Source organism: Sciurus vulgaris, assembly GCF_902686455.1.
Source record: "Sciurus vulgaris genome assembly, chromosome: 9".
In the NCBI taxonomy this organism is placed as follows: domain Eukaryota; kingdom Metazoa; phylum Chordata; class Mammalia; order Rodentia; family Sciuridae; genus Sciurus; species Sciurus vulgaris.
The window spans coordinates 81,836,184-81,863,694 of record NC_136469.1 but is presented as its reverse complement, the minus strand read 5'-3'; the positions used below and the strand labels follow the sequence as shown (position 1 = coordinate 81,863,694).

Sequence of the window (27,511 nt, the reverse complement as noted above, 5' to 3'; positions counted from 1 at the left end):
CTTAAAGACTTAGCTAGGTTATATATGAACTTTCTCTGAGGGCTGTAGAAGTTTGTACTTAGTGTATAGAAAAAAAAAAAAAAATCCAGAAATGTTAGTTAGTAAGCTTTCAGGGAACATCCAGAAGGTTTTGAGAAACCATCTGAAATGCTTGTCTAGTCATGAATAGGGCAGAAGAGCAAGTGAGACTGTTCTTTATTAGAGTATCAGCAACTGCAAGAGAGTGATGTGATGTCAGAGAAGAGGCAAAAATGGGATTCTCTGTGATGTGTTTAATGGTTGCTTAATAGACAGAATTCGCTGGGTACCACAAGTAGACACATAGGGGAGGGATGGCATGAGTTCTGGAGTCAGGGTTGATGGGTTTTAATTTAAGCTCCCACTTACTGAGGCAGTGACTCTTGGCAAGTTGTTTAAACACCTATACCTCAGTTTTCTTGTCTGTAGGGTAAGAAATGTAAGATTAATCTTGAAAAGCTAATAGTATTTCTATGTACCAGCCAAAAATAAAATAATATATTAAACCATTTATAATAGTTTAGTATCTAGGAATAAATGTTAACAAAAAGTGTATAACTTCTAGAGAAGGTTGGTGCTGTGACTGGTTATATGGAAAACCTAGAAGAATGTCTTCAGAAAGTATTAAAAATAAAAGAAAAATTTACCAAGAGACCAGATACAAGATCAATGAACAGCAATAGCATTGCTACATATAAGCAAAAAAATTTAAAAAATGCCAGTAAATGTAACTAAAAAGATGAAACCACTTGAAATAGCATTAAAAAGTCATGTTCCTCAGATTAAATCTTACAAAACTAAGTAGTACTTGTACAAGGAAAAGCATAGCACTTAATTGAAAGATATTTTAAAAGCATAAATAAATGAAGAGATATGCCATGTTCATGAATAGGAACATTTAATTTAAAAAAGATACCAATTTTTCCACAAAGGGATCTCTCAATTCATTTCATTTCCAATCAGAAACCCAAAGGATAAAGTGATTTTGAAATATATAAGAAAGAACAAAGGGTCATAATTCTGATAAAGAATGTGAGGAGAGCAGAATAACTCGCCCTACCATATACCAAGATTTATTATAAACCTAGTCTTTAAAGCAGCATAGCACAGAAGCATATTAGAAAGTCAATAAGCAGACCCACACGTGGAATTCTAATATAAAACAGAAATAGTAAGCCAGATCAGTGGAAACTGAAGAACCACATGTCACATGGAGCTACACAAAATCATTATTCAGATGGCAACAGAGGAATTTACACCTATATAGATATTAACTTCAGACAGATCAAATACTTAAATGTCATAAGTAAACTTTTTACAGTTCTTTTGGGATATAGGTACATCTTTTTATGATATGAGGAAGGGAAATAATCTCTCAGAGTAGAAACAAAAAGTGCTAACTCAAGAAAGTTTGATAAATACGATTATATTAGAATTAAATTTATATTCACTGAAACATGCCATAAAGGCAGAAAACAGGAAAGTAACAAATTGGGAAAAGATGTCTGCAACACATACAACCAAAAATAATAAAGAATAAACAAAGAACTCTTATAGATCAAAAAGAAACAGAGAGCCCAACAAAAAATGAGAAAGAGACATGAATAGGAATTTCACAGACACAAAAATTATATGGTCAATAGACACATGTGAAGAAATATTCATTTCTATTAGTGATCAGGAAAAGCATGTTAAGACCATACCATTTTATATCAAGTCTTGGAGAGGAAATGGATATAAAGAAGTTTCTTACTAGTGGGAATATAACCTGGAACAACCAGAATTTGGCATTGTCTTAGTGAATGAATAATCATTTGCCTTAACCTTTCAACTCCTGGATTCTTACACATATACACCAAAGGATCTGTGCAGGAATGTTCATAGTGATACCATTTGCAATAGCAAAAATATTGAAACAAGCCAAATGCCCATCCACAGGATAGCATAACTCATGATATACTTCCTTGATGAATACTAGTGAGCCTCAGCAGTATGAATGGATCTTAGCAATCTACTACTGAGAACCCATCAGACTCGAATCCAACTCTATTTTTACAAGTTAAAAAAACTAAAAATACATTTTATAGTCATGTAACAAACTATATTAAGAAATTCAAGGAAATAAGAAACAAGTTTTGGGGTATTGGAAGGTCCCAGGACAGGATAAAAAAAGAGCACATAAGCAAATGTGGTCAAGTTCTAATCCTCATGTTGAATGGTGGGTTCATGGATGTGTAAATAATAAAAAGAAAATGGGAACACAAGTTAATCCTGAAGGGAAAGGAAGGTCTTTAAGAACAAGATCTATATTGTTAAGCATATTGGTGTACCCAACACCCATAATATCTTGGATATCCTAAAACAGCGATTTTCTTTGTATTATGACCAAAAAAGAAGAAAAAAAAAAAAAAAAAAAAGTCTAGCAGATTTCTAACTCTTTTAAACCCAGCAGTCATTTGAGAATTGAAACATAATAAGATTGCCTGATATGAAATAAGCATTTCTTTGCGAATTTGCCAAAGTGGGATTTAGAAGCTATTCATTCTAATCAAGAGTGAGGAGCTCTGCCCTTATTGTAGTTCATCACCATCTCAGAAGACAATAACTTAAAACTCAGCTGGCTTTTAAAAATTCTCTCTCAGAATGAATGAATAATATTAGGAAGTATTCCTTTGAAAACCGACATATTCTATTTGGTAACTCATGTGGGGAAATAAAGACACTTTGAAAGACTATAAATTTAGGGAAAATTTTCTGAAGTTGTGCAGCTTTGATAAATTTTAGTTTCCTTTCTTGCTAGTGACAGTGGATAAGGAAAATCTGTGATCTCACATTGAGGCTCTGAACCGCTAACTTAAAAAGGCCCTTAGAGATAGAAATGAGCCTGGACTCAAATACCCTGTCTCTGGATCACCAGGTGTCTGTGCTCACAGTCCTGATCCCATCTCCCACCTAGCTGGGCAACATAGATGTGAAAATTTGCATTTGAAAGTAAAACTGACCATGCAATGTTTGTTTTTTATTATTTCCCTGATAAAGTATAAAGTTCCCCCATTTTCACATTCAACTGCTTTAAAAGACAAATGACCCAGGGAAACTTTCAAAGATGTTGACTGTCACCTAGATACTTCCAAAAATATTCTTAAAGAAAGAGGAAGCTGCCCATTAAGATATTTGGTTATTAAACATGGAATGGAACCACCATTTGACCCAGTTATCCCACTCCTTGGTATGTACCCAAAGGACTTAAAATCAGCACACTACAGTGACACAGCCACATCAATGTTCATAGCAGCTCAATTCACAATAGTAAAGCTATGGAACCAATCTAGGTGTCCTTCAACAGATGAATGGATACAGAAAATGTGGTATATATACACAATGTAGTATTACTCAGCCTTAAAGAAGAATGAAATTATGGCATTTGCTGGTAAATGGATGGAACTGGAGAATATCATGCAAAGTGAAATAAGTCAGTCCCAAAAAACCAAAGTCCAAATATTCTCTCTGATGTGTGGATGCTAACCCACAATAAGGGGAGGTGGAAAATAGAAGTTCAGAGGATTAGACAAAGGGGAATGAAGGGAAAGGGATGGGAATGGGAATAGGAAAGACAGTAGAATGAATTGGACATAACTTTCCTATGTTCATTTATGAACACATAACCAGTGAAATTCCCTATCATGTACAACCACAAAAATGGGATCCTAATTAGAATAAGTTATACTCCATGTATGGATAATATGTCAAAATATACCTTATCTAAAATAATAAATAAAAAAGATATTAGGTTATTGTGCATATAGAAACATAGAAAGCCAGTTTTATTTCTCAATAAACAATGTACCACTTTAGTGGTGAGCACCGAGAGATTCACTTCTAACAGAATGAAATCTACAAGACTTCAATGCTTTTCTTAATCCAAAATCTTACCATGTTGAATATTAAAAAGAGTAATTAACTAAGCTAAAGAATTTCTGCTCTTTCTGTACTACAGAATTTTATCAAATTTTACTCTAGGCATGGGGGTGCACATCTGTAATTATAGCAACTCAGGAGGCTGAGGTAGGAGGATTCCAAGTTTGAGGCCCACCTCTGCAATTTGGCAAGGCCTGAGCAACTTACTGAGAACCTATCTTAAAATAAAAAATTAAAAGAGCTTAGGGATGTAATAAAGCACCCATCTTCATTCTCCAGGACCAAAATGAAAGCAGTTTAAAAAAAATAATAATAATAATGGAATTTTCTAAATGTTTCTAAATACAAATTGTCCTTAGAAATGCTCAAAGCAGCCTACACCTGTGTTTACAGGTAGAGGACTTATAGCTGATCATGTTTTGTTCTTCCCTAGATGCTTGTAATCAAAACAAAGCCTGTGTGGCCCTCATGGGTCTGTACCTAAAGTGCATTTCTCTGCTATTATTTTGAGATACTCTTGGAAGAAGACATTATCAGAGAGGTGGTTTAGGAGAAGTAAATACTAAGGTTGGAAATGGTGTTGTTTTGTGACAAAGGGAGACTTTTGCCATTAGCAGAAAAGGAAGTGTCTGCAGATCTCTAACTGCTGAAGTATTGGTTCCTGCAATTGTGCCTTCATGTCCTGACTCATATTTGCCTGATTAGGATGATTCTTCCCCCGACTCAGAGATCTGGATTCAGTTAAGTTCTCTGCCCATGTATGGTGCTCTCTTAAGGACCTCAGGATCTGAGGTGGAGGAACTCTCAGAGGCTTCCAATTTCACCATGGAGGATATCAACAACAAGAACATTAGGTACGTAACCACTTCATATTATTTGTATTTTTTTAAATTGTATTAAACTGGGCTTGGGGATGTCACTCAGTGGTAGAGTTCTTGCCTAACATCGGTAGGTACTAGGTTTGATCCACAGCACTGCAGGGAAAAAAGAAGAGTATTTATTAATTGTATTAAAATATTCAAGCTACTCTCTCTAATTCCTTTAAACAATACATTGTTTCTGGCCCCATTTTAACACAAAATTCAACTTCCCCAGGTTGTCGGTATGCCTCATTCTTCTGAGTCTTCTTTTGACCTTTCTAGATACTCAGCTGTATTTGAGACAGATGGTCATTTGGTTACCGATAGCTTCCATTTCTCCGTCTCTGACGTGGACCACAACCGTCTGGACAATCAGATATTCACCATCACAATCACTCCTACCCAGAATCCACCTCCAGTCATTGCTTTTGCTGACCTCATCACGGTAAACAACTCTCAGATCAATGAGCAGTGAGTGCCGTAGGGAGCTGGAGTCCTGGGTGATATAAATAGAGGACTTCTGCCTGCGTTGGTTGCTGCCTTCTTCCCCCAAAATATCTAGGCCATAATGTCAGGAAATGCATGGTTTTCAATCCCAAGTTTTTCGAAAAGTATGAAAATAGCTAGGTCTAAAAGTTCAAATCATTCTATCCACATGAGTCAGTCAACAAATATTTATGTGCTAGATACTGTGCTCAATATTGTTGTAATTGGGAGTAAAGGAGAAGTAGAATGTATCTTTGAGGAATTTGCAATTTAACATTGGCAGCAAATAAAACACCAACAGTACCCCCAAGTCACTCTTTAGATTCAGCTGATATTTATCACTGTAAATAATATTAACAGATCCTTGGGGAAAGAGGAGCAATATAATGAGCCTTCATCAGTGACATTATCCAAATGTGAATTCAAGTGCTAACTCTGTTAAGTACTAGCAAAGTGACCTTTGACCTGGTACTTAATCTTTCTTAGCCTCAGTTTCTTCATCTTTAAAATATTACTATTCTGGCTGGGCACCATGGTGCACACCTATGATTCCAAAATTTGGGAGGCTGAGGCAGGGAGATCACAGTTTGAGGTCAGCCTGTCAACTTAGTGAGACCTTGACTCAAAATAAAAATTAAAAAGGCTGGGAGTGTAGCTCAATAGTAGAGCACCCCTGGATTGAGTCCCCAGTACCGTGTACACATACACAAAAATATTACCATTCCTACACATAAAGGATTTCTCTGATAATTAATAAGATAGTATTGGTCACCCTTAACACAGACCTTGTGCATGGTAGGGCATTTATAAAAGTAAATTTGTTTTCCTCTTCCCACTTTATGTACATGTCATAATGTTAAAAGCTCAGGAGTTTTTCTGGTTTTGTCAAGCAACTGAAAATTCACAGGATGCTGAATTGTTTCTAAATGATTTTGATAGTCTTCCCATTTTTCCATCTCCACACCTTGGGGAAACCACTTAGACCCTCCCTACTCCTAGAGTCCCACTTTGTAATTTATAGGTCTTCCTACAGTTAGCCAAGAGTTGTTCAAAGTGGAATGGCTTGACTGTTCCCAGCAGGTCAGCAAAAAGTACCAGGCTTATGTTGCAGAGTTAGCATATAAAACAGAGCCCTAAAGGAAAAAGGTAGTTTGAGCAACTGCTTATACTTACACTGATTTATTTTCTTTCTTGACATTAAGATAAGCATTAGCTTTCATATATGGTGAACCCTTTCTTCCCACACACCTATAAATATACAATGTAAGGAAATAAATGGGACTTTTATTCTGGATGGTAACACCTATAGGACAGTCACCCTCACAGAGCCGGAGGGAGGACTGGATTTATCATTCTCTTGGTGTGGACTTTTGAATGTTGATGCTGTAAGAAGGCAGCCATTCTGTTGTGCAACTGCGCTGAGGAGGGTGATTGGAATGGGCCAGAGCTGCTTTATAACCAGATCCATCACTGAATGAAGTGCAACTTTGAAGGGAGATGCGGAAGTCATCGTGTCTGAGTGTATCTTTGAGAGGTGCTGAAAGATTGCCTGGCTTCAGCAGCATGCTCATTCCTCATCTCGTCTGGAGAGGATCTGCCTCCTCTCAGAAGTGGAATTGGTGCTGGAAGGTCACCCCAGGCAGCACTTTTCAATTCAGTTCTTTTTTATTGCCGTTATGTACAACTGCCCAAGGACTCTGCATTCTTTCTTCCTTAGGTTGATGAGGGAGGGAGAGCCCCACTCTCGTTTCACCATTTCTTTGCAACGGATGATCATGAGAGCCTCCAGGGAGATGCCATCATTAAGCTAAGCGCGCTGCCCAAATATGGCTGCATTGAGAACAGAGGAACAGGTAATAGTAGTAGCTTTGCTGTAGAATTGTTTGAGATTTGGAAAGAAAGGCCAGTGGAAGGAGAACTTGTATTCCAGTTAAATCTGGTGATGGAGAACTAAAGAGAAATGGAAACATTTCAAGGAGATAAAAGAACAGAAGGTTTCATTCATTCAGCGAAAATTTACTAAGCATTTTCTGTGGACCATGCATTTTAAAGCATCAGGGAAACACTAATAAACAAAGCAAAACAAAACCCCTACCTTCAAAGTGCTTCAGATCCTGGTGGAAGGAGAGAACATAATAATAATAAATGAGAAAATTGAGTAAGATATCAGAAGGTGAATAATGCTATGAATAATATAGGTCAGGCGAAGGAGTTTGGAATGCTACTACCAGTGAGGGCAGAGGGGCTTCTGGATAACATTTAGAACTGAGTGTCAAGGACATAAAAATTTCTGTCCTTTTATTGAGAGGCAGCTGCAGTTTAGCTGAACCATAGTGTTTGTATCATCTCCTCCTATGGCTATGACATGAATTGAAATGCATGCTGTCTATCTGTGACCCTCTTCAACTTCCCTCCCCCTCCACCATCTGCCCTGGACTCACTGGTGTTAGTCACAGAGAAGGACAGGCGAAAAGACATGTACGGTCCTCAAGTCTCCTGAGATCTACCATGACTGGCAGTTGAGACAGCTCATGGCAGGTTGCTATGTGGCTGCCTCACCAATGAGATTCCTGAGCACCAGTGCTTGGCTCTAATTGATGTGCAGCTAGTAGCTCCCACAGAGAAACCACTGACTGCAGGTGTCTGTGGTCAGCATGGTGCCTGGGATTTGAGCCTGGCGACTGGAAACTCATTTAAACTGGTCATGTTTTCCTATCCAAAGACTTGGAACTCTTCCTTATCTTGCCTTTCAGTGTGTGTACTCAGATTTGCTTATCGCTGAATTAGGTTTGTTTCAACAAATGTTTGTGTTAGATACGATGGGTGAACAGCTGCATAACATAAACTCTGCTTTGAGATGTAGACAGATACGAAGATTGATCAATTATGATAAATGACAAATGCCAATGTAGGGAAAGGAGCAAAACTCTAAGAGAATACAAAGAACAAAGGAGTTGCTTTTACCTCGGAAGCTGGTAAAGCCTGAGGAAATGGTATTTCAGCTGGAACTTGAAGGGTTCACAGGAGTCACCACGGGAAGAAAGAAAATGGCATTTCTTGCATGGGAAAGAGCATGCACACAGTGGGAAATTATGAAAGGATGCTGGCCCCCACCATCATGTGGTTTCTTTCTTATTAAACCTTTTTACATTTATCTGGAACACATGAGGAGCATAAGCATGCTATCTAGGGGAGTAAGTAGCTCACTTTAGAAAATTCTCTTTAGAAAGTGGTTCTCAAACCTTAATCACCTGAAAGACTTGTGAAAACAGTTTTCTGGTCAACACCCTCCAAGGTCCTGTTGTAAGAGGTTGGTGTAGCCTGTAAATTTGCATTTTTCCTGGCTAACAGGTGACCTCATGGCTACTGGCCCAGGGAACACACTTAGAGAAGAATCACTTGTCTGCAGTAACATGGGTATAAACCAGAAATCAAGGAAAAGGCATTCAGGAGAGCAAAATCATCATCCCAGGTTACATCAGCTAAGGATCCTGCTCTCTACTTCTTGGGGCGGCCCTTTTGCCTCTGTTTAGAACTGAGTATTTTGCATATATATGGAACTTGCTACCTAAATTCAGAACCCAGCTTCCCAGAAGAACATCTTTCTAAAAACTGTTAGAAGAAGCAGCTTTTACTTCTTACTAACAAGAAGGAAAGAGATTGTAGTGTTAGGTATGAAATCTTATGGTATGGAAGTTAAATTCACTTAGAGCTGGCACAAACAGGACAGGACCCACCTCAGTACCTCTGCAGTAGTTGGTTTCCGTAATGATAGCCTGAATGCATCAAGAACTATTTAATTTGCACATAGTAGATTCTGTTTAAGAAGGCAGGGAAGCACATTTTTAAGAATGATTTATGTCAAAATAATAGAAAATGCAGTTTTAAAAAGTGTAGGAATTTGTGCTTAAAACTTTGGCACCCTATTCACTTGTTGCATATTTAGTTCTTCGTTGATTTAAAAGAAGGTATTATTAGATGTGGATTTATTTATGGAGCATCAATTGCTTTACCTAGGCTATTTTTGACCCAAACAAAGAAGCCTATTTTCCCTATTTATACTGATCAATGGAAAGAGAATGTAAAAATTGGAAGTTATTTTAGCATTTCTCTTTAGAAACCCTAAACTGTATGCCCTAGTGATTATCGGGTCACTAGTCGCTTAGATCTCTTTATTTTTCTGATGTGCAGAAGAATCAGTTGGAAGGGTAAAGAAAATTCACATATTGAAGGGAAAAATATATCTCAAGTTCTTTCAAATTATAGAAAAAGAAAAAACTTTTTATTCTAGTCTTTCTGTACAGATGCCAATGAATATGGCACTGTCTATAATTCAGAAAGTTAATGGCCTTTTAATTTATGATCTGATATTTTCCATGGATCATGGAGAAGGGAAGGGAAAGCTTTGCTGCTTTCACATCTGCCAACTACACTTTTCTTTATTGATATATATACAGGAAATGTTTGAAGTCACAAGAGTTTCTTTTTTCTTCTTTCTCCAGAAGAAAATTGTGGTAACAATTTAAAATCAATCAATTAGAAGGGCTCAGGTTATGGTCAAGTAGAAGACAAGATATCCATCACTTAGACATTTCTTATTCTTCCCATTGGCCTTTTACAGTGTTTGGGTTGGGCTTAGAAGAGGAAACTGGAGCTAGCACTTTTTGTGGAGATCTGAATGGTAACTGGGCATCTCAGCACCTGAATACCATCTGGTTCAGTCAGCTTTCCATTACTGTAAAAACACATGAGATAAATCAAGAAAGACAAGGTTTATTTTGATTCATGGTCACTCAGTCCCTTTGTTTTGGGGTCTGTGGTGAAGCATTGCATCATGGCAGGGAGCATGTGCTGGAGCAAAATTGCTCACCCCATGGCTGGGAGGCAAAAGAGAGAGAGGATGGGGCTGGGATTCCAATAACCCCTTCAAGAACACTCCCCCCAGGCTGGGAATATAATTAGTAGAATGCTTGCCTCACATGCACAAGATCCTGGGTTCAATCCCCAGCCCTGAAAAAAAAAAAAAAATCATAAACACTCCCTCAGTGACTGGGAGACCACTTCCTAGGCTCCACCTCTTAAAGACTCCACCACCCCCAGTAGCACACAGTCTGGGAACCAAGTCATTAACACATGGCCCTTTGGGAAATATTTATCCAAACCATAGCAGCATCTGAGCTCTGAATGGCACCAAGCCTATCACTTCCTGAATTATATCTGAATGTCATGGAATCTGAATAGTTCCTGAGCATCTCAGTAGTCCTGTTATACTCTCCCATAGGCTGGGCTCTGACAGGCAGACATTTCATTAAGAAACTGAGAGGTCAAACCTTCTGGAGGAGAGATATCTTGAAAAAAAAAAGTTAAATATAGTTAACTTTTTTTTTTTTTTTTTTTTAATGTGGAGGAAAGAGTGTTACTCTTGCAGGATAGACCAGATAGCCAGGTTTTGAAACTGGCTAGAATCTTGGCTATTGTATTGTTACATATCACAAGACTTATGAAAGATTCCTAAAAAAACAATCACTGATTCTGTGCTATATAAAATAAAAACACTCTGAATGCTTTGACATATGTCATCTCATTTGATTACCTGTGGAGTCAGCATGGCAGGTGTATCCATTTATAAATGAGAAATAGTCTTGGGGAAATTGGAATCTGTTCCCAGGTCTTCTAATTCCTGATCTTGTTTGCCCACTCTCCTAGCTTTGTCCTCAAGCATAGTTTCATCTCGTGTTGAAAAGAATGTCTCATTTTCTAGTTGAGCCTAGTAAGCAGCAATCAGTAAATCAAGGTAAAAGTTCTCTCTTGATGTTGACACAGGTGATCGTTTTGGCCCTGGAGCTACCAGTGACCTAGAAGCATCATTCCCTATTCAAGATGTCCTGGAAAACTACATTTACTACTTTCAGAGTGTTCATGAAAGCATCGAGCCAACACATGACATTTTTAGTTTTTATGTGAGTGATGGAGCCAGTCGTTCAGAAATTCACAGCATCAATATCACCATTGAGGTAATGACTTTGGAAGTTGGAAAAGTTGAGCCCTTGGCCACCCAGTATCTTACCACTAGATTTCTTTTTATGGACTCAAAAGCAAAGACTGGATTTGACTTTGAATTTTAAAACATAACCCTGACCTTTGGCAAGCTTATGGAATTAAGGTTGGCATTTGGGGAAGGTCTGAGTTGGAAATCTGAATTTCCATTTCAGGATAAAATTTATTCATTTCTGTGTGAAAACCGTTTGTGAGAGTCAGAGAAGACTTGTCAGTTCTACTTTAGATGAAAACCAACATATGCTTAATTTTCTGTGAAATATAGGCATGCATATGTGTGTGGCTCTGTATGCACACTTGCCTTTTCTTATATTTTAATGCATTTATTCATTCCATTGAAACATCACAGAAATGCAATCCTTGATCCTGTATTCATGTTTTCATTTGAGCAACTACAGTCTTGCCCTATCACCCCCCAGGAAGAGAGAGAGAGAGAGAGAGAGAGAGAGAGAGAGAGATAAATCTCTGAATGGAATACCTTCTGCCTTGGGAATATAAACTGAAGGAATCTTAAGGGACAGCAGTGAAAAGGGGTTGAAGGACAGCATTAGAAAATCACATTCAAACATGGTGTCTTTCTATGGCTACTGTGATGTGCTTAGAGTTTTTAAAGATGGTTCTGAGTTCAAATAGTGATAACTCAAATAGTAAATCTCTTGATCCCCCAAATATACTTGTGCTTCTCAAAACATATGTCTATGGTTTTGGTCTAGAAGAAATGCTTATTATACCTATGGAAGATATCTTGGAAGATTTTTTTGAAGAATGTTTCTTTTCAAAGGGACATGTTGTTTATGTGGCTTTCTGTTTTGTCTCTCTTCAAACTAATCATTTTGATTAGGAGGTAAAGATGGTAACACTTTAAATGCTATTTTGATACTGAAAGTTTCTGCAACAATGATACTTTTCTCTAAATAATGTGCTTTTTCTTTCTTCTTAAACCAATGTCTGTTGTGAGACTGAATATTTTATGCTTTAATCAGAGGAAGAATGATGAGCCTCCCAAGATGACCTTGCAGCCCCTTGGAGTACAGCTGAGCTCCGGAGTGGTGATAAGCAATTCTTCTCTGAGCCTGCAAGACCTGGACACCCCAGATAATGAGCTGATTTTTGTATTGACAAAAAAGCCTGACCACGGTAGGACACAAACTGCTGTAGAAAGCTTCTTAATTGAGGTGCCTGATGGGTTATTAAAATAAGCACATAGATTTCAGTTGGTTATTCCTTTGCCTTTCCTATCTATAGTCCATTATTTGTATCAATGTATAATCAGATTCACAGCTAGCTAATATTCTTTGGTGTCAGGGTAGACACTGATTGTTTAAAAAGCCTGAATCCTGGGTAATTGGTATTTCTGACATTTAATTTCAGCTGTTTTCTTGCTTTCTTGTGTAACTTCAAGCAGACAGTTTTCAGCATTTGCATCTTCTCTTTCGGAGCAGGCATTGGTAGATAATCTTGAGCCACCTCCTGTAACTTCTTAGCATGCTAGATTTCCTGTAGGGAAAAATAAAGTTAAGGTAATGAAGTGAGTTTGAATTCAGGAGGGAGATGTGATTCCTAAGCTGCTATATTGCACCATCCATTTGTGTCTCTTTAAGAGATTTTTATTAACCATGAAAAGAAGGACTTTGTCTTTATAGGTGAGGCCAGAGGTCAGCCTATGCTTGCGTGTAAACTGTCAACTTGTTGCCACCAAGAGTCTCTGAGGTACCTGGTATTCTCTCTGGCTCATACTGGTTGGCATAAGTGGACAATGTTTTAGTGCCATATATATTCTATCATTGCTTCTTTGTCTTTTTAAAAAATTTCCTTCCTTAGGTCATCTACTCCGGAGACTTACTGCTTCTGAGCCTCTAGAGAATGGGACCGTTTTAGCCCAGGGTTCCTCCTTCACCTACCAGGATATCCTGGCGGAGCTGATTGGGTACATACCCAGTAGCTCTGGCATAGCAGTGGATGAGTTCCGGTTCTCGCTCACTGATGGCCTCCATGTGGACACAGGGAGGATGGAGGTCTACATAGAACTGCCCATAAGTGACACCCCCCGCTTGGCTGTGAACCGAGGCCTACAGCTCTCAGCAGGTACCACAGAAGAGGAGGTGGCCTTGCTTCTTCCATCCTCATTTTTTTTTTTTTTTTTGTGCATGACAAATGTGAGCCTGTGAAATTCCTTGGACCAGAAGTCTCTGTAAATTTGAGAAAAATTTGCAAAGAATTTACAGTATTTTCGGGGTCCTCAAAAATCTTAATTTATCCAACTACTCCCAGGCCTAGGTTACCTGTAGCATTACTTCTGTTCTGTTAACCCCATAGAAAGAGATGGCAAAAGAAATGTAGCAAAATATTCAAGATGCTTATTTATTTATTTATTTTTTTAAGTCTTGAAGGGACAGTTTGGGGGAGGAGGGATCATGTATTAAAATAGCCTATTGCAAATAACTGAGAATCAATCAATATGACTTCCAGTATCTAACTTTCACAATTTTGCCATGTGCTAGCAACATTGAAAGACCTGCAACTATTATTAGTCTTGGACTCTGCAGTAGGGAGCTACGTAATGAGGGAGTGTGCTTTTTGCCTAGCATGTCTCCATCATGCTGGGATTCTGTTATCTATTCTTAGATTCACCTGTAGTTTATGTTGAAAAACATATGGTATGATGGTATTTAAAACTTTAAGCATTTCCAGAAGTCCCAGTATCAAGTCTAGGATTTACCTTTACCCTACTTACAAATTAATATTGCTAGTCTGTTACTGTTTCGTGGATGCTGACAGAAGACACAAGATTCCTCCATCTGCATACTCACGGTGCTGCAGGCAGCATGGACATCAGCAAGTTTGCACTGGATCCCTCTACCTTTCAAGTCCCATGGGGGTGATGCAGATGGCCCATAGGAATGCCTTCACATGCAGTGTGGTGTATTCCAGGAGAGGAGCTTACCTTGGAGAACTTTCTATATCCTAGCAATAGATTCTGACCTATGTCCCAAGGAAGATAGTACCTCATCCCTCAAGGATACTTGCTGATAGATGGTTGAGTAAAGTGGTCATGGCTGGGCATTGGAGGCATTATCCAGTAAGAACATGCAGGAATGTTCAGGCCCCATGGTACGCTGCCACTCCAAACTCCAGGAATCATGACACATGAATGACAGGCTCTACTTTACTGGGATTTACTATTTTTAACATGAGAAAATGGCTGGACAGGAGAGCAAAAGGGCAAGACCTTGAGAAGAGGTGTTTTCCAGCAGGGAGTACCCTGCGTCCAACCCTGACACCCATGCAGCAGGTCACCCTGCTCCTGAGACTCAGTTTATCCTCTGTTTTCAGAAACATTGATTTTTGACAATTCCCTCTGAGATGACTTCTCAGATATGTTTCTGAGTTTATGTGAAGCTATTTTTCTTTTTTTTCCTGATTCGGTTATCCTCAAAACAAGTAACTACATTAAACTCAAGCAGATTTCATCGTAGGTCCAAAAGTTATTTGTATCACAGAACCAGGAGTTATTACATAGATCCAAGTACTAACTGATAGTCCACTGGGTAGAATGAGTCTCGGGAAAGTAAAATGGATAAGAAGAGAAAAGGGGCTCAGATCTAAGTTGAGGAGACTATTTCATTCAGGGTAATTAAACTTTACTCATCTGGAAACTGAGAAGGGGAAGTGCCTGGTACGGAGGCCTCCAAAAATGTGTGATAATTTAGCCTCCATTCTCCTGAAATCACTTGACATGCCATTTGAAGGAAAGGATGGAGAATGACCTACTCTTTTCTATTCATTTTCAGGATCTGTAGCACGCATCACAGAACAGCATTTGAAAGTGACAGATATTGACTCAGATGACCGTCAGGTTATGTACATCATGAAAGAAGATCCAGGTGCAGGACGCCTGCAGAAGGTTAAGCAAGACAACTTGGAGCAAATCTCTGTGAAAGGTCCCATTCGAAGTTTCACCCAGGCAGACATTAACCAAGGTCAGCCAGTTCTCTCTGCCTATCCATTTTCAAGGACCCTACCCACAGTAGAAAAGTGGAGTGGTAGCCTGTGGCAGTAAAGCATGCATACTTTGTTTTGAATAAGAGCTGAGTTACAACTTCTTTTTCTCTTGGTCTCTATCTTTTGTTGCTGTTGTTGTCAAAAAAAAAAAAAAAAAAAAGAAGAAGAAGAAGAAGAAGGAAGGAGTTGGAGAGTTATCTTTATCTTTCTTGGCAAAAAATGTGCATGCTTTGACATAGCATTAATTAAATTGAAGTCAATTATGGAGGGGAAAAAAAGTCATTTTGACTTTCTAGGATGCTAAAAAGTGTGTATGAGAGAGGAAAAGAAAAAAGAAGTGAGTTGGGATGGATTAAGGTGAAAATTATGCCTTCCTTAGGTGAGCAATTTATATCTCTTTTCAGCTCCCCAAAGAGCACAAGTTAATGAACTAAGCAAAATAGAAGGGCATAAATCGGAGCTGCCTGGGGGAAATTACATGGCTCATCCCTCCTTCAGGAAATGCTGATGTAATGTGAAGGCATAAATGTTAAATGCTACGTAGTTACTGTACAGTGCTTTCAGGGGGTATAGGAGGGAAAAAAGTTAGTATTGGGAGGAGAAAAATGTCCAAAGTCATGTGATGATGTGCAGTTCCTTTTTGAGGTAGAAACATGCCTCTGAAGAGCAGAAACAAGGGTACTTCCCATTCACAAACACCTAAGATTGAAAGCAACTTAATTCTCATTGGATCTGCCTGTGCTTCAGTGAAGAGGGAGGAATGGACAAAGGAATAGGAATTCCTTAATTATCATGTGCCTCTGGGTCTCCTTATAAAAAATGAGACAGGACACCTTCTCTCAGAGGTTTAGTTATATTTATATTGATGGGTACATATAAATGATGCTGTGGGGTAACAAAAATGTAATGCATTCTACTTCTCCCTTCTGATCCTTTTGACCTCCATGGGGAGTTTATTTGTGTGCTTATCTATTTCTTTTCTGCTGGTATGGCCCATATTACTGCACATATGGGGCAGTGGAGAGTGAAGAGCCCTGAGAGGCAGGGCTGCAGCATCCTGTTGCCTTGCGATAGGGATAAATAGCAGGGCCACTCCGAGTGATGTGAGTGTGGTTGGTGCACATTTTGCACACGGGCAGTTTCGTCCTGAGACCTCCTTAGAGACGGAGCCTCAATCATAAGAAATGTCTTTTAAAAAGGCCAAGCTTCAGCTATAAGAAATGTCACTTCAAGTGAATTTGTTATGAGGATGTCTTTGGGTATGAGCAAGTCAATGGTGGGAGAGGGAAGGGAAGAAATGAAAACTTTAGATTAAAATGTCAAAGGTGGTATCAAAATGATTCATTGGTGTGAATACCAATTGAAGTCCCCTTTCACTCCAGAAACAAGGACAGAAAACATTAATGACAAATCTTGAATTTTTTTTTCCTTTCATTAGGGCAGGTAGAATTCAGTCATGGAACAGGAGAACCTGGTGGGAGCTTTGCTTTTAAATTTGACGTGGTTGATGGAGAAGGCAACAAATTGATTGACCAGTCATTTTCCATCAGTGTTTTAGGTAAGGGGGCATGAGGTTTTCCAATGCAAAAATACTTCAGCAGTTCTGAAGTTATGTAGTTTACACTGTGATCACCTTGAAGCTTGAATTCTTCCCTTCACCTAGCCAGCATGAAAGTTGAAAATCATACCACCAGTATGACTGTTGCATAGCTTTGGCCCGCTGATGAGGTCCCTCGAGGATTGCTCTGGTCCTTACCCTGGCTACCAGGCTTGGAACTGAAGAAATAAGGCTGAAAAGATCTCATTTCAAATCATCTCTGGTACTTTCAGAGGACAAATCCCCACCAGTGATCATCACCAATAAAGGGCTGGTCTTGGATGAAAACTCAGTGAAGAAAATCACCACCCTACAGCTCTCAGCCACTGACCATGATAGTGAGCCTGCAGAATTGATCTACAGAATCACTAAACAGCCCCAGCTGGGTCACTTGGAACATGCAGCATCTCCAGGTACATCTATCATCTCTTGCTTCATCCAACCAAAAGTTAGATTTCAATAAGTGTTAGGGATAGCTAAATCAGCTGTACTTGTTCAGTTAGAATCTGCTTTAATTTGCTTTTGGTTTCTGCCTCACTAATTTTGACCATTACATATTATATTGTATTATACTTAACATACAATAGGTACTCAATTACTTGGTTATAGTGAATAAAAATTTTAATTTGGGGTCAGGGATCTGAACACGTGCTTAACATACATGATCCTTGAACCTCAAAAAATATTACAATTTTATGTAAGCAATCTTATCTCCATAATTAGTCAATTCCTATAAATCAAACACTGCATGCTATTCATCTGCATACCCTTGAGCACCTGGCATGGTGCAACATTCTGTGCTTAAAATTTCAATTCAGAGGCTGGAGATATAGCTCAGTGGTAGAGTGCATGTTTACCATGCTCAAGGCCTGGATTTAATCCTCAGCACCAAAAAAATAAATAAAAATAATAATTCTTTAAAATATATTCGGTTCAACAAGTAGTGAATGAACATATATACTAGCAAGATTCTGTTTAGCTGTGGCTCAGGAAAAAAAGATGAATGAGATGCAATCCTAGCTCTCCAGAGTTCTCTATAAGTAAGATAAGGAACTTCTGCAGATAACCACAACTCAGGGAAAGCTATAGATGTTTAAAGAAAGGTCTAAACCTAGAGGCATAGGAGTTCACAATGGGAGTGTCTACATAGGGTAAGGAAGTGCACTGGGGTGGCATTTAAGAATGTACTACGGGGATCATGGGGAAATTGAGATTGTATGGTGAACCCTCAGAACTGGGAGGAATAATCTCTCTGACACTATAGGAAACAGTGAGCCACTGCAGAATTTTGAGCAGGGAGGGACATGAAGTTCATCAGGCAGCATCCAACAGGATAAACTGAAGGAGAGGGAAAGGAGGCAGTGAGCGTGTTTGGAAGTTTCTATACTGGGACAGGGAGAAAGTGGTGAGACTTCATCTGGAGGGGCAGTAGTGGGAAGAGCAAAGACAAACATGAGGGACAATACCCAGCATCTAGGAAGTGAGTAGTCAGTAGTCATTCACTGACTGAGGGAGGAATAAGGAAGGAAGCAGTTCCAGGGGAGAACCTCTTGATCTTGGCAGCTGAATAAATGTGAGGGACCAGAGGTATTTGCTGAGTAAACAATCTGAAGGTAGAATTGTCTTTATTTCTTAGAACATAGGAAACAGTGACAGTTTGCAGGAGATTTAAATCTTCATTGGTTTTCTTTGGCTTTTGAGTTACAGATTTTTCATTCAACCAGGGAAATATCAAAACAGGGAAGTGCTTACCCTTATAGTACCCATTTTCTAATGCAGAGCATCAGACAGTAAACAAAGAAGCAAACAAATATATTGTATAACAGGTGGTGATGAGTGTTGGGGAGAGGAACAAGGGTGTTCCCAGGGAGCACAGGAAGAAGGGGACGAGGCAAGTTCTCCCTAGTAATCAGATGACACTTGAGCAGAGATCTGAAGAAAGAGAGGGAGCCAGGCACACTGAGGAATATAAAAGAATATGCCAGTCTGAGGTAATCAGCGAGTATAAATATCTGGAGTCAGAATCATCCAGGCAAAGAGATAGCAAGTCCAGTGTGGCTGCAGCAGGAGGTGGTGAGAGATGAGCTGCAAAAGGTAGAGGGTGATGGAGCAGAGGAGGTGAGGGAAGAGACTTCTCTGGGTCCAGGGTGATGGTGGAGGAGAAGGTGTTGAATGTTTAGGGTGGGAGGGCATGGAGGGGAATGGACAGATTGGCTAAAGTCCCTAATGCAAATTAAAGCTGGTGGCCTTCCCCTTTGTCCCCAAGTTCCTGGGAAAGTATGCAGATCAGCACCCTCAAGACCTTGGCTGCATGAGATATTTGATAACTAATTCATGAGTTAATTGCTTCTGCCAGAATTCTGTCAGGTTGCTGATTGTATCTCTCCAAAGATGAAAGGGCAGACTGGCTATTGTGCTAAGCAACTGCATGCACGCTGCACAGCGCTTTAAAAAGCTCCAGGCTTTGCAAGGCATTGCCCATTGCCCACCTGCTGATAAGTTTCAACCCTTGCTCTCCTCTGACCCCAGGCTGGTGAAGAGTCCTGGGAGATGTGAGACTCCACATTCCCCCTTTTTTTTTTTTTTTTTTTTTTTTCATAACTCTCAGACTTCACTGGGCTTAAAATCTGGTTGTCAAGATCAGGCCAGCTCTGCTTCGAGAGAGAGACACCAGTAGGTAATCATGCTGCTCCCTCTTCCTGGGACAGTACCCTCCAAAATAGGGAGGACATTCCATTTACCTGGGACAGTCCTTCACCTCCTCTTTCCCAATAGGCTTAACTTCCTAATCCATGTCTTCTGTCCTCACCAGGTTTGCTTAATCTGCCTCTTTCTAGTAATGCTAAATAAAGCAGGTACAAGGATTCAGCCCCTCCTTTTTACTCCTGGAGCCCCTCCCCATTGCCAGTAGGACAGAGCAATTGGGGTCGGTCATATGGTCGTCACCTCTACAATGCAAGTTGTCATGCTGGCTCAGATGGGGAGAGGGGGAGCAGTGGCCGAACAAGCATTTAGAGGACAGAGATGGGATGCTAAATGTCCTGAAATTAATAGGTGAAATCCTGAACCAACTGCCCCTCCCTCATCCTAATCTACATTGATCCCTTTCCTTTGAATCATGAATCTGATTCTTTTAAATGTCAAAGATCTCCCTTTGGAGGAAGTCCATGTGGATTACCTCTCAGCCTCTCTGAAGGCTATAACTTAGAGAAAAGCATTGTCTTACTAGGTGAGGATGGGTCTAGCAGGAGTCAAGGTTGGGAGGAACCTATTCTTTCTAAGATCAGAGCAACTTCTAGGTCAGTGTCCTCAGAGCCCGTGCTGAGCTATTTGGGGGCTGCATGCCTCCTGGAATAGCATTAGGCACCAGTGTGAGCAGACTCCATCTTGATGCCTTACTATGAAATGGATTTATCCTCATGCTGTCAAGCCGATTGTAATTGATTGTCCACCTTAAACAGAGAGAAAAAAGTACAGAAATCCTCTTTTCTCCCCCAAGGAGCTACAGAGAGCCTTGTGTGCCTTCTGGACTGTGCAAAAGACAGTCTGGACCTGCTACCACCAAGAGGCTAGCCTGGCAGTCAAGTCCCTGTTCCTGCTGTCCTTCAAGGTGGAGGAAATGCACCCTCACAGCAGGGTTTCCCTTCTCCCCTAAACCCAAAAGACCCTGTTTTTTTTGGGAAATGAGAATAAGGAATAGAATTAACAAAAATAGAAGCTAAACTGCTGGAAGGAATAGACCCCAAAATGCAGTGACTTAACCAGGAAAGGTATTTTTTTCTCACAGAATAAACCAGAGGCCAGAGGTGACTCAGTGATCCTCGACACCAGGCTTCCATCTCTGACTCAGGGAGACCACTTTTGTTATCACCCTCCCGCCAGCAGGAAAGGAGAGTCCATATCCATTTCTCTTTTAGTAGCATTGCTGCAAGAACACACATCACTTTTGTGTGATCACAGCTGCACAAAGCTGAGAGGTAGCTGACAAATGTAGCCTCTAACTGGGCAGCCAATTGCTTACCTGGAAGTCAGCCGACATAAGTTTTAGGAAGAAGAGAAAGAATGTTGGAATGTAGCAATCTCCAGCACAGCTGGTCCTCAAGGGATCGGTCATATGGTCGTCACCTCTACAATGCAAGTTGTCATGCTGGCTCAGGTGGGGAGAGGGGTAGCAGTGGCTGAACAAGCATTTAGAGGATAGAGATGGGATGCTAAATGTCTTGAAATTAAAGGTGAGGTCCTGAACCAACTTGTTCCTCCTAGATGGCTAACAGGGCTATTAGTAAGAAATAGTAGACTGAGGCATATAATCCAAAATCTGAATCCTTGTGTTAATTTTAATTTCATCCCCAATAGAGAATGTCGATATCAGCACAGTTGCATTCAACGTTGACCCCACAACTCTCAACACCACATTGATTTCAGTCTTACCCCAAGTGCTCCAGGAAGTACTGCTGTCTCTGAAATACTTCAAGGACTACCTCCTGCTGGCATCCCCCTTGCCAGTACAACAATCCCTCCTCCAAGGCTGGAGTGACATAATGGTTTCTTGGCCAGACCAAGAAAAGTCCTATATAATCTGTCAAAATTCCTAAAGGCACTTAGGCACCAATGAAAAATTCTGCTGCTGGGTAACCACGTAGCTCTTTATTACATCAATAAGTCAGGTGGTCCCGGATGGTTTCCTCTCCTTGTCGTGGCCACTGGAAGCCAAACCTGAGCCTCAGGTGAGCCATTGTGCTTAGCAGGGAAGACAGTGTCACCCCACAGGGACATGGCAACAGAGAACACTGAAGATAGGTCTTCATGATTCTGCTTGAGATGCTGACAGAAGAAAAGTGCTTTTCATGGTGCTTAGCCTCATCAGCATGTTTCATAGGTTTTGCAGCCTGAATCATAGGTTTCAGAGATCCCTGCCCTTCTGGGAACTTTGAGTGAACCCCCATGTGTTTTCCCTTCAGTCTGAGAGTTATATGTTCACCTCAGGAGATGGTCTTGCTCTCAAATCTTAAAATCACTCAAATGAGTGAGTCTACCCCCAATGAATGGAAAGTCCTTCTGTCACCTGTTTTCTAATCACCAGAGGACTTTCCCACAAAAGTGAGCACCCCAAGGAGGAGCCTGGGAGTCCAAAGTCCTTAGGTCCTCTGTCTGTCCTGGAACCTCACAGCTAAGTTTTTCTCCAACAGTGAACACGTAAGGAGACTGCACATAACGTTTTCACTCTCTGTTCTGTGCTTGCTGCCAAATATTCACTCCTTAAAGGAGGTAAATTAATGCTCCTAAAAAAGTGAATTACCTTTCAAATGTGCATCTCTTCCCTTTCCCTACCTCAATTCATTAATGTGCCTCCTGGCCTTTTAAACTTCTGAAACTCCTCAGGGAAGTGGGCATTTTGCCCAGAAACTATAATATCACCTGAACTAGATTTCAGAATGGAGTGATGGCATCACGAGAGACCACGTGGCCACAGATGACACTTTGCTTGGGGGGTGCACAGTTAGAAGGAGAGAGGGCCAAGTGAGGGTCTCAGGGCAGTATCATAGGCTTGGCTCGGCCACCCCAGTGAATCAGACTGTCTGGTGTTCAGGTTGCCTCCTGGGGTGTGTGAACTGCAGCACATTTGGCTTCTTCAATTGTGCATGTGTGGTTAGACCATTCAGATTCCTCACCCCTTGCTAGTTTTATATTTTTGTGGAAGTTAGTTTGTGCCTGATATCTTCATATATGGTGAAATTGCACAGGGAGCTCCTCTCAGCTAGTAGCTAACTAGTGGTGTGAAACATTATCATTATTCACCAGATAGAAATAGTTCTCTTATTAGTATGTTCACTCGGTTTCTCTTATTAAAAATATCATAGAATTTATGTCACTTCAGACATGACCATCACTACACAGATCAAATAAGCTCAAATAATGGTCTTGTTATCATCTACTATTTTATCTGCTACCTCTGAGTTAGCTATACTGTCACAGTTTTAGAAATGTCAAAGAATAAAATAAGATAAAATAAGTTTCTGTGTTATATGACTTGCTCTAGCTTATGTGACTCATGTAGACAAGAAAAGAAGCAGAGAGAAAGAAACCAAAGCAGGCTTTCTGATTGTTCTTTCAACATTTCTATTATGTCAGTGATTCTCTGCCTTGTCTGAACATGAGAGTCACAGAGGATGTGTTTAAAAATGATACTCAGGCTCCACCCAGACCTATAAATAAGTCTCTGATGGGGCTTATACATGAATGTCTTTTTAAAACACCATTTATTAGTCCATGTTCTGCTGCTGTGACAAAATATCTAAGATGAGTATCTTTATTTCATAAAGAAAAGAGGTTTATTTCATTCTTCTTTAAGGCTAAGTAATATCCCATTTATATATATATATATATATATAATTTTATATATATATTTTATATATATATATATATATCACTTTTTTTTATCCATTCCTTTGTTGAAGGACACCTAGGTTGGTTCCATAGTTTAACTAATGTGATTTGAGCTGCTATAAACATTGATGTGGCTGCATCACAGTAGTATGCTGATTTTAAGTCCTTGGGGTATAAACCAAGAAGTGGGATAGCTGGGTCAAATGGTGGTTCCATTTCAAGTTTTCTGAGGAATCTCCATACTGCTTTCCAGAGTGGTTGCACCAATTTGGAGTCCCACCAGCAATGTATGAGTGTACCTTTTCCCCCACATCCTCACCAACATTTATTGTTGTTTGTATTCTTGATAATTGCCATCCTGACTGGGATGAGATGAAATCTTAGAGTAGTTTTGATTTGCATTTCTCTAATTGCTAAAGATGTTGAACATTGTTTCATACATTTATTTATTGTGTTTCTTCTGTGAACACACTTCATCTGTTCCGTTCCTTAGCCCATTTATTGATTGGGTTATTCATTTTTTTATGTTAAGTTTCTTGAGTTCTTTACATAACCTGGATATTAATGCTCTATCCGAGGTGCAGGTGGCAAAGATTTTCTCCCATTCTGTAGGCTCTCTCTTCATGTAATTGTTTCCTTTGCTGAGAAGATGCTTTTTAGTTTGAATCCATTCCATTTATTGATTGTTGGTAAATGGATGGAGCTGGAAAATATCATGCTAAGCAAAATAAGCCAATTCCCAAAACCAAAAGCTGAATGTTTTCTCCAATATGCAGATGCTAATATCACGATGGTGGAGCGGGGCTAGGGAAGAATAGAGTTATTTTAGATTAGGCAGAGGGGAGTGAGAGGAGGGGAGGGGACTTGCGGGGGAAAGAATAGTAGAATGAATCAGACATTATTACTCCATGTACATATATAACCATATGACTGGTGGTATTCTACATAATATATAACCAGAAGAATGAGAAATTGTACTCCATTATATATGGTGTATCAAAATGCATTCTACTATCATATAGAACTAATTAAAACAAATAAAAAAAATTTAAAAAGAGAGACTTGCTAAAATAAAAAAAAGAAGAAAAATAAAAAGAAAAGAGGTTTATTTAATTCACAGTTTTGAAGAATCAGAGCCCAAGGTCAGACATCCCCACCTGCTCATCTTCTGGTGAGGTTTCTCATGGCTATGTCACAGCTATGTCATGGCTATGTCATGGTGGACAGCAAAATGTTGACAGATTATGTGAGAGGGAGAGACTGTATGGTGAGATAGGAAACCAGAGACTGGGGAATTGCCAGTCTGACTATGTTTATAGTAACCCACTCTTACAGTAACTCACTCACTCCAAATAACCTCCCATTAGGTCCCACCTCTCAAAGGTTCCACCACTTGTTAGTAATACCACATTGGGACCAAGTTTCCAACACATGAAACTTTTGGGGAGACACTCATACCATATGCAAACCATAGCACATCCCCATGAGATTCTGATTCCAGACTGAGTTGCAATTATATACATGATATTCTGTCATATTAGAAGGGCTTCTTTCACAGTTTGGATCCGAAATGTCTCCCAAAGGCTCGTGTGTTAAAGGCTTGGTCCCCAGGGCAGCAATATTCAGAGGTAGAGCTTTTAGAAAGTGATTAGATCATGAGGGCTCCTTCCTCATTAGTGGATTAACCCCCTGGTAGCTGAATGAACTTCCCAGTAGGGAAGTGATGGAAACTAGGGGGTGAGACTGGGTTGGAGGAAGTAGGTCATTGGAGGCATGCCCTGAAAGGGCATTTCTTATCCTCAGCCTCTCCCTCCACCTCCACCCTGTCCCCAATTTCTCTGTTTCCTGGATGCCATGAGCAGAGCAGCTTTCCTCCATCGTACCCTTCTGCCATTATGTTCTGCCTCACTTTAGGACCAAAGCAATACCGCTATGGGCTGAAACCTCTGCAACCATGAGCCAAAATAAGTCTTTCTTCCTTTACATTGTGTATGTCAGGTATTTTGATCATAGTGACAAAAAACTGACTAATACAGTTTCCTTCCCTCTCTTCCTTCAACAAGAGTTCATTCAGTAGCTACTAAAAGAAAAAAAAAAAAAAACCTATGTTTGGGAAGTGGGCATGTAAACAAATACATGCAAATGTGTTTCAGTAGCTGTGACAGTAACATGACAGAGGACAGCCGAAGCCCGGAGGACAGCAAGTCAAACTTTGACAGGGTGGGGGTTGTCAGGAAAGACTTCTCAGAGGTGATACTCTTTTTCCATCCTCTCTAGGTGTTGTGACGCCAACTAAAATAGGATGCACCCATTGTTAGTTTGGGCTTTCCCAGAGAGGAGGGATACATTGTGGTTAGGGATGCTGTAAAAAGAAAAAGTACTATGAACTGCACAGTTTAAACCACAAAAATTATTTTCTTATAGTTTTGGAGGCCAGAAGTTGGAGATCAAGGTGTTGGTGGGGTTGGTTGGTTGTGAGGGCTGTGAGGGACGTGTGTGTTCCAGGTCTTTCTCCTTGTCACGTACGTGGCCATCTTCATGTTCACATGGTATTCTCCCCTTAATGGTCTGTGTCCAAATTTTTCTTTCTCATGATGCCATCATATTGAATTAAGGCCCACCCTAATGACTTGACGTTATCTGATTACATCTGCAGTGACCCTATTTCCAAACACGGTCACATTCTGAGGCACTGAGGGTTGAGACTTCAGCATATGAATTTGGGGTAAGAAGAAGGTGCACTTGCAATTCAACCCCTAATAAGAAGCTTCAGAGAAGACCTGAAGCAGAAAGCTGAGGGTCTCCCACAGCATGAGCTGATGTGGGATACAGGCAGCAGGTGCAGAACCACCCACGGCTGTGCTGAAAGCAGGCAACACCCAACATCCTGTTAAGAAGGCAATTTCTCTGGAGATGCTTTATTCCCGCACCGCTTCCCTGACCTGGACTGAGCCTTCTCTAACATGCAGGCCTTCCAGGGGAATTGGAAAAACTGACAGGGTTAATGTGGGTCTCTGTAACACTGCCAGATATATAGTTTAGCCAGCAGGTTGGTGACCGAAAACACCTTCAATGGGATTAAAAGCCTTCAAGAATTTCAAACAACTACCTGCTGTGACAGCCAAGAGGGAAATATGTTATTCGAAACACCATCTTTCTGGCAAGTGAGTAACTGACATCTTCCAATACCCAATTAGCAAAGGCTAAATTTTAAAAAATGAAAAGTGTCTAGGGATTGGAAATCTGTGCTCAGAAGAACCTCCTAGACACAGATTATAGCAGATGAACTAAACAGATTCACCAGATATAGTTTGAGCACCTGCCATGTGGCAGGCACTGCTCTAGGGGAACATCAGTGAAGACGCAAGAAAAATCCTTGCCCCCTTGAAGCCTGTGTTCACATCAGCTTGTTTCCCTCTGGCGGGTAAATGTGGTTATCATTTAAATAATTTTAAACCCCATCAAAATTAGTATTTCAGACAAAAAAGGGACTGAAGTCAATAAAGTATTTTAGGAGGAACAATTCAAAGATATGATAATGGTGATATTTCAGTGATTAGTGTAAGACTGATTTTTATTATTCTCTCCTACTTTTCTGTGTTTTTCACATTTTCTTTAATGGGCATATATTACTTTTTTTTTTATTGAAAGAGAGTTAAAGAATAAGGGTAAATCCAAGAAGCTCCTGTCTAACTGGCTCTTACAGAGAGCACTCCCAGCAGACATAGGCTTTGTCATTAGACTGCCTGAGTTCCAATCCCAGCCTTACCCTCTTATTAGCCATGTGACCTTGAGTAGAGCTCATAACTCTTTAATTATATTCATAACTCTATTACTGTCTTAATCTATAAAACGGGAGTCAAATACCTACCTCAACCTCCCAGAGCTGTTAAAAGATAAAATTCAACATGTATAAGCATGTCTGAATTAGTGTTCTGCCTGTGGTGGGCGCTTGATGTTCACTAGATCAAATTGGAAAAATCCCACTAAAATGTAACTATACTGGGAAATTCCCACTAAGACCAAGCCCAGAGCTTTCACACACTACTAGTGAAAATGCAAAATGGTTCTACCACTTTGGAAGAAGAGCTTACCAGTTTCCTAAAAAATTAGGCACATACCTAGCATATATTCCAGCCATTCCACTTCTAGAGAATTACCCAAGAGCAAAAACTTGTGTCCATAC

At 40.0% G+C, this 27,511-nt stretch overlaps 1 protein-coding gene across 1 annotated transcript in view; it reads left to right on the top strand.

The window, feature by feature from the left end:
* The window catches only part of FRAS1 (Fraser extracellular matrix complex subunit 1), a 436,825-nt gene that overhangs the window by 340,968 nt on the left and 68,346 nt on the right, over positions 1–27,511 (top strand). The window contains exons 39-47 of the mRNA XM_079152936.1: positions 4,642–4,790; positions 5,079–5,241; positions 7,000–7,135; positions 11,106–11,296; positions 12,323–12,476; positions 13,161–13,424; positions 15,131–15,319; positions 16,780–16,899; positions 17,172–17,351. Coding sequence (XP_079009062.1) covers positions 4,642–4,790; positions 5,079–5,241; positions 7,000–7,135; positions 11,106–11,296; positions 12,323–12,476; positions 13,161–13,424; positions 15,131–15,319; positions 16,780–16,899; positions 17,172–17,351 — 1,546 coding nt within the window. The remainder of the gene's footprint in view (positions 1–4,641; positions 4,791–5,078; positions 5,242–6,999; positions 7,136–11,105; positions 11,297–12,322; positions 12,477–13,160; positions 13,425–15,130; positions 15,320–16,779; positions 16,900–17,171; positions 17,352–27,511) is intronic.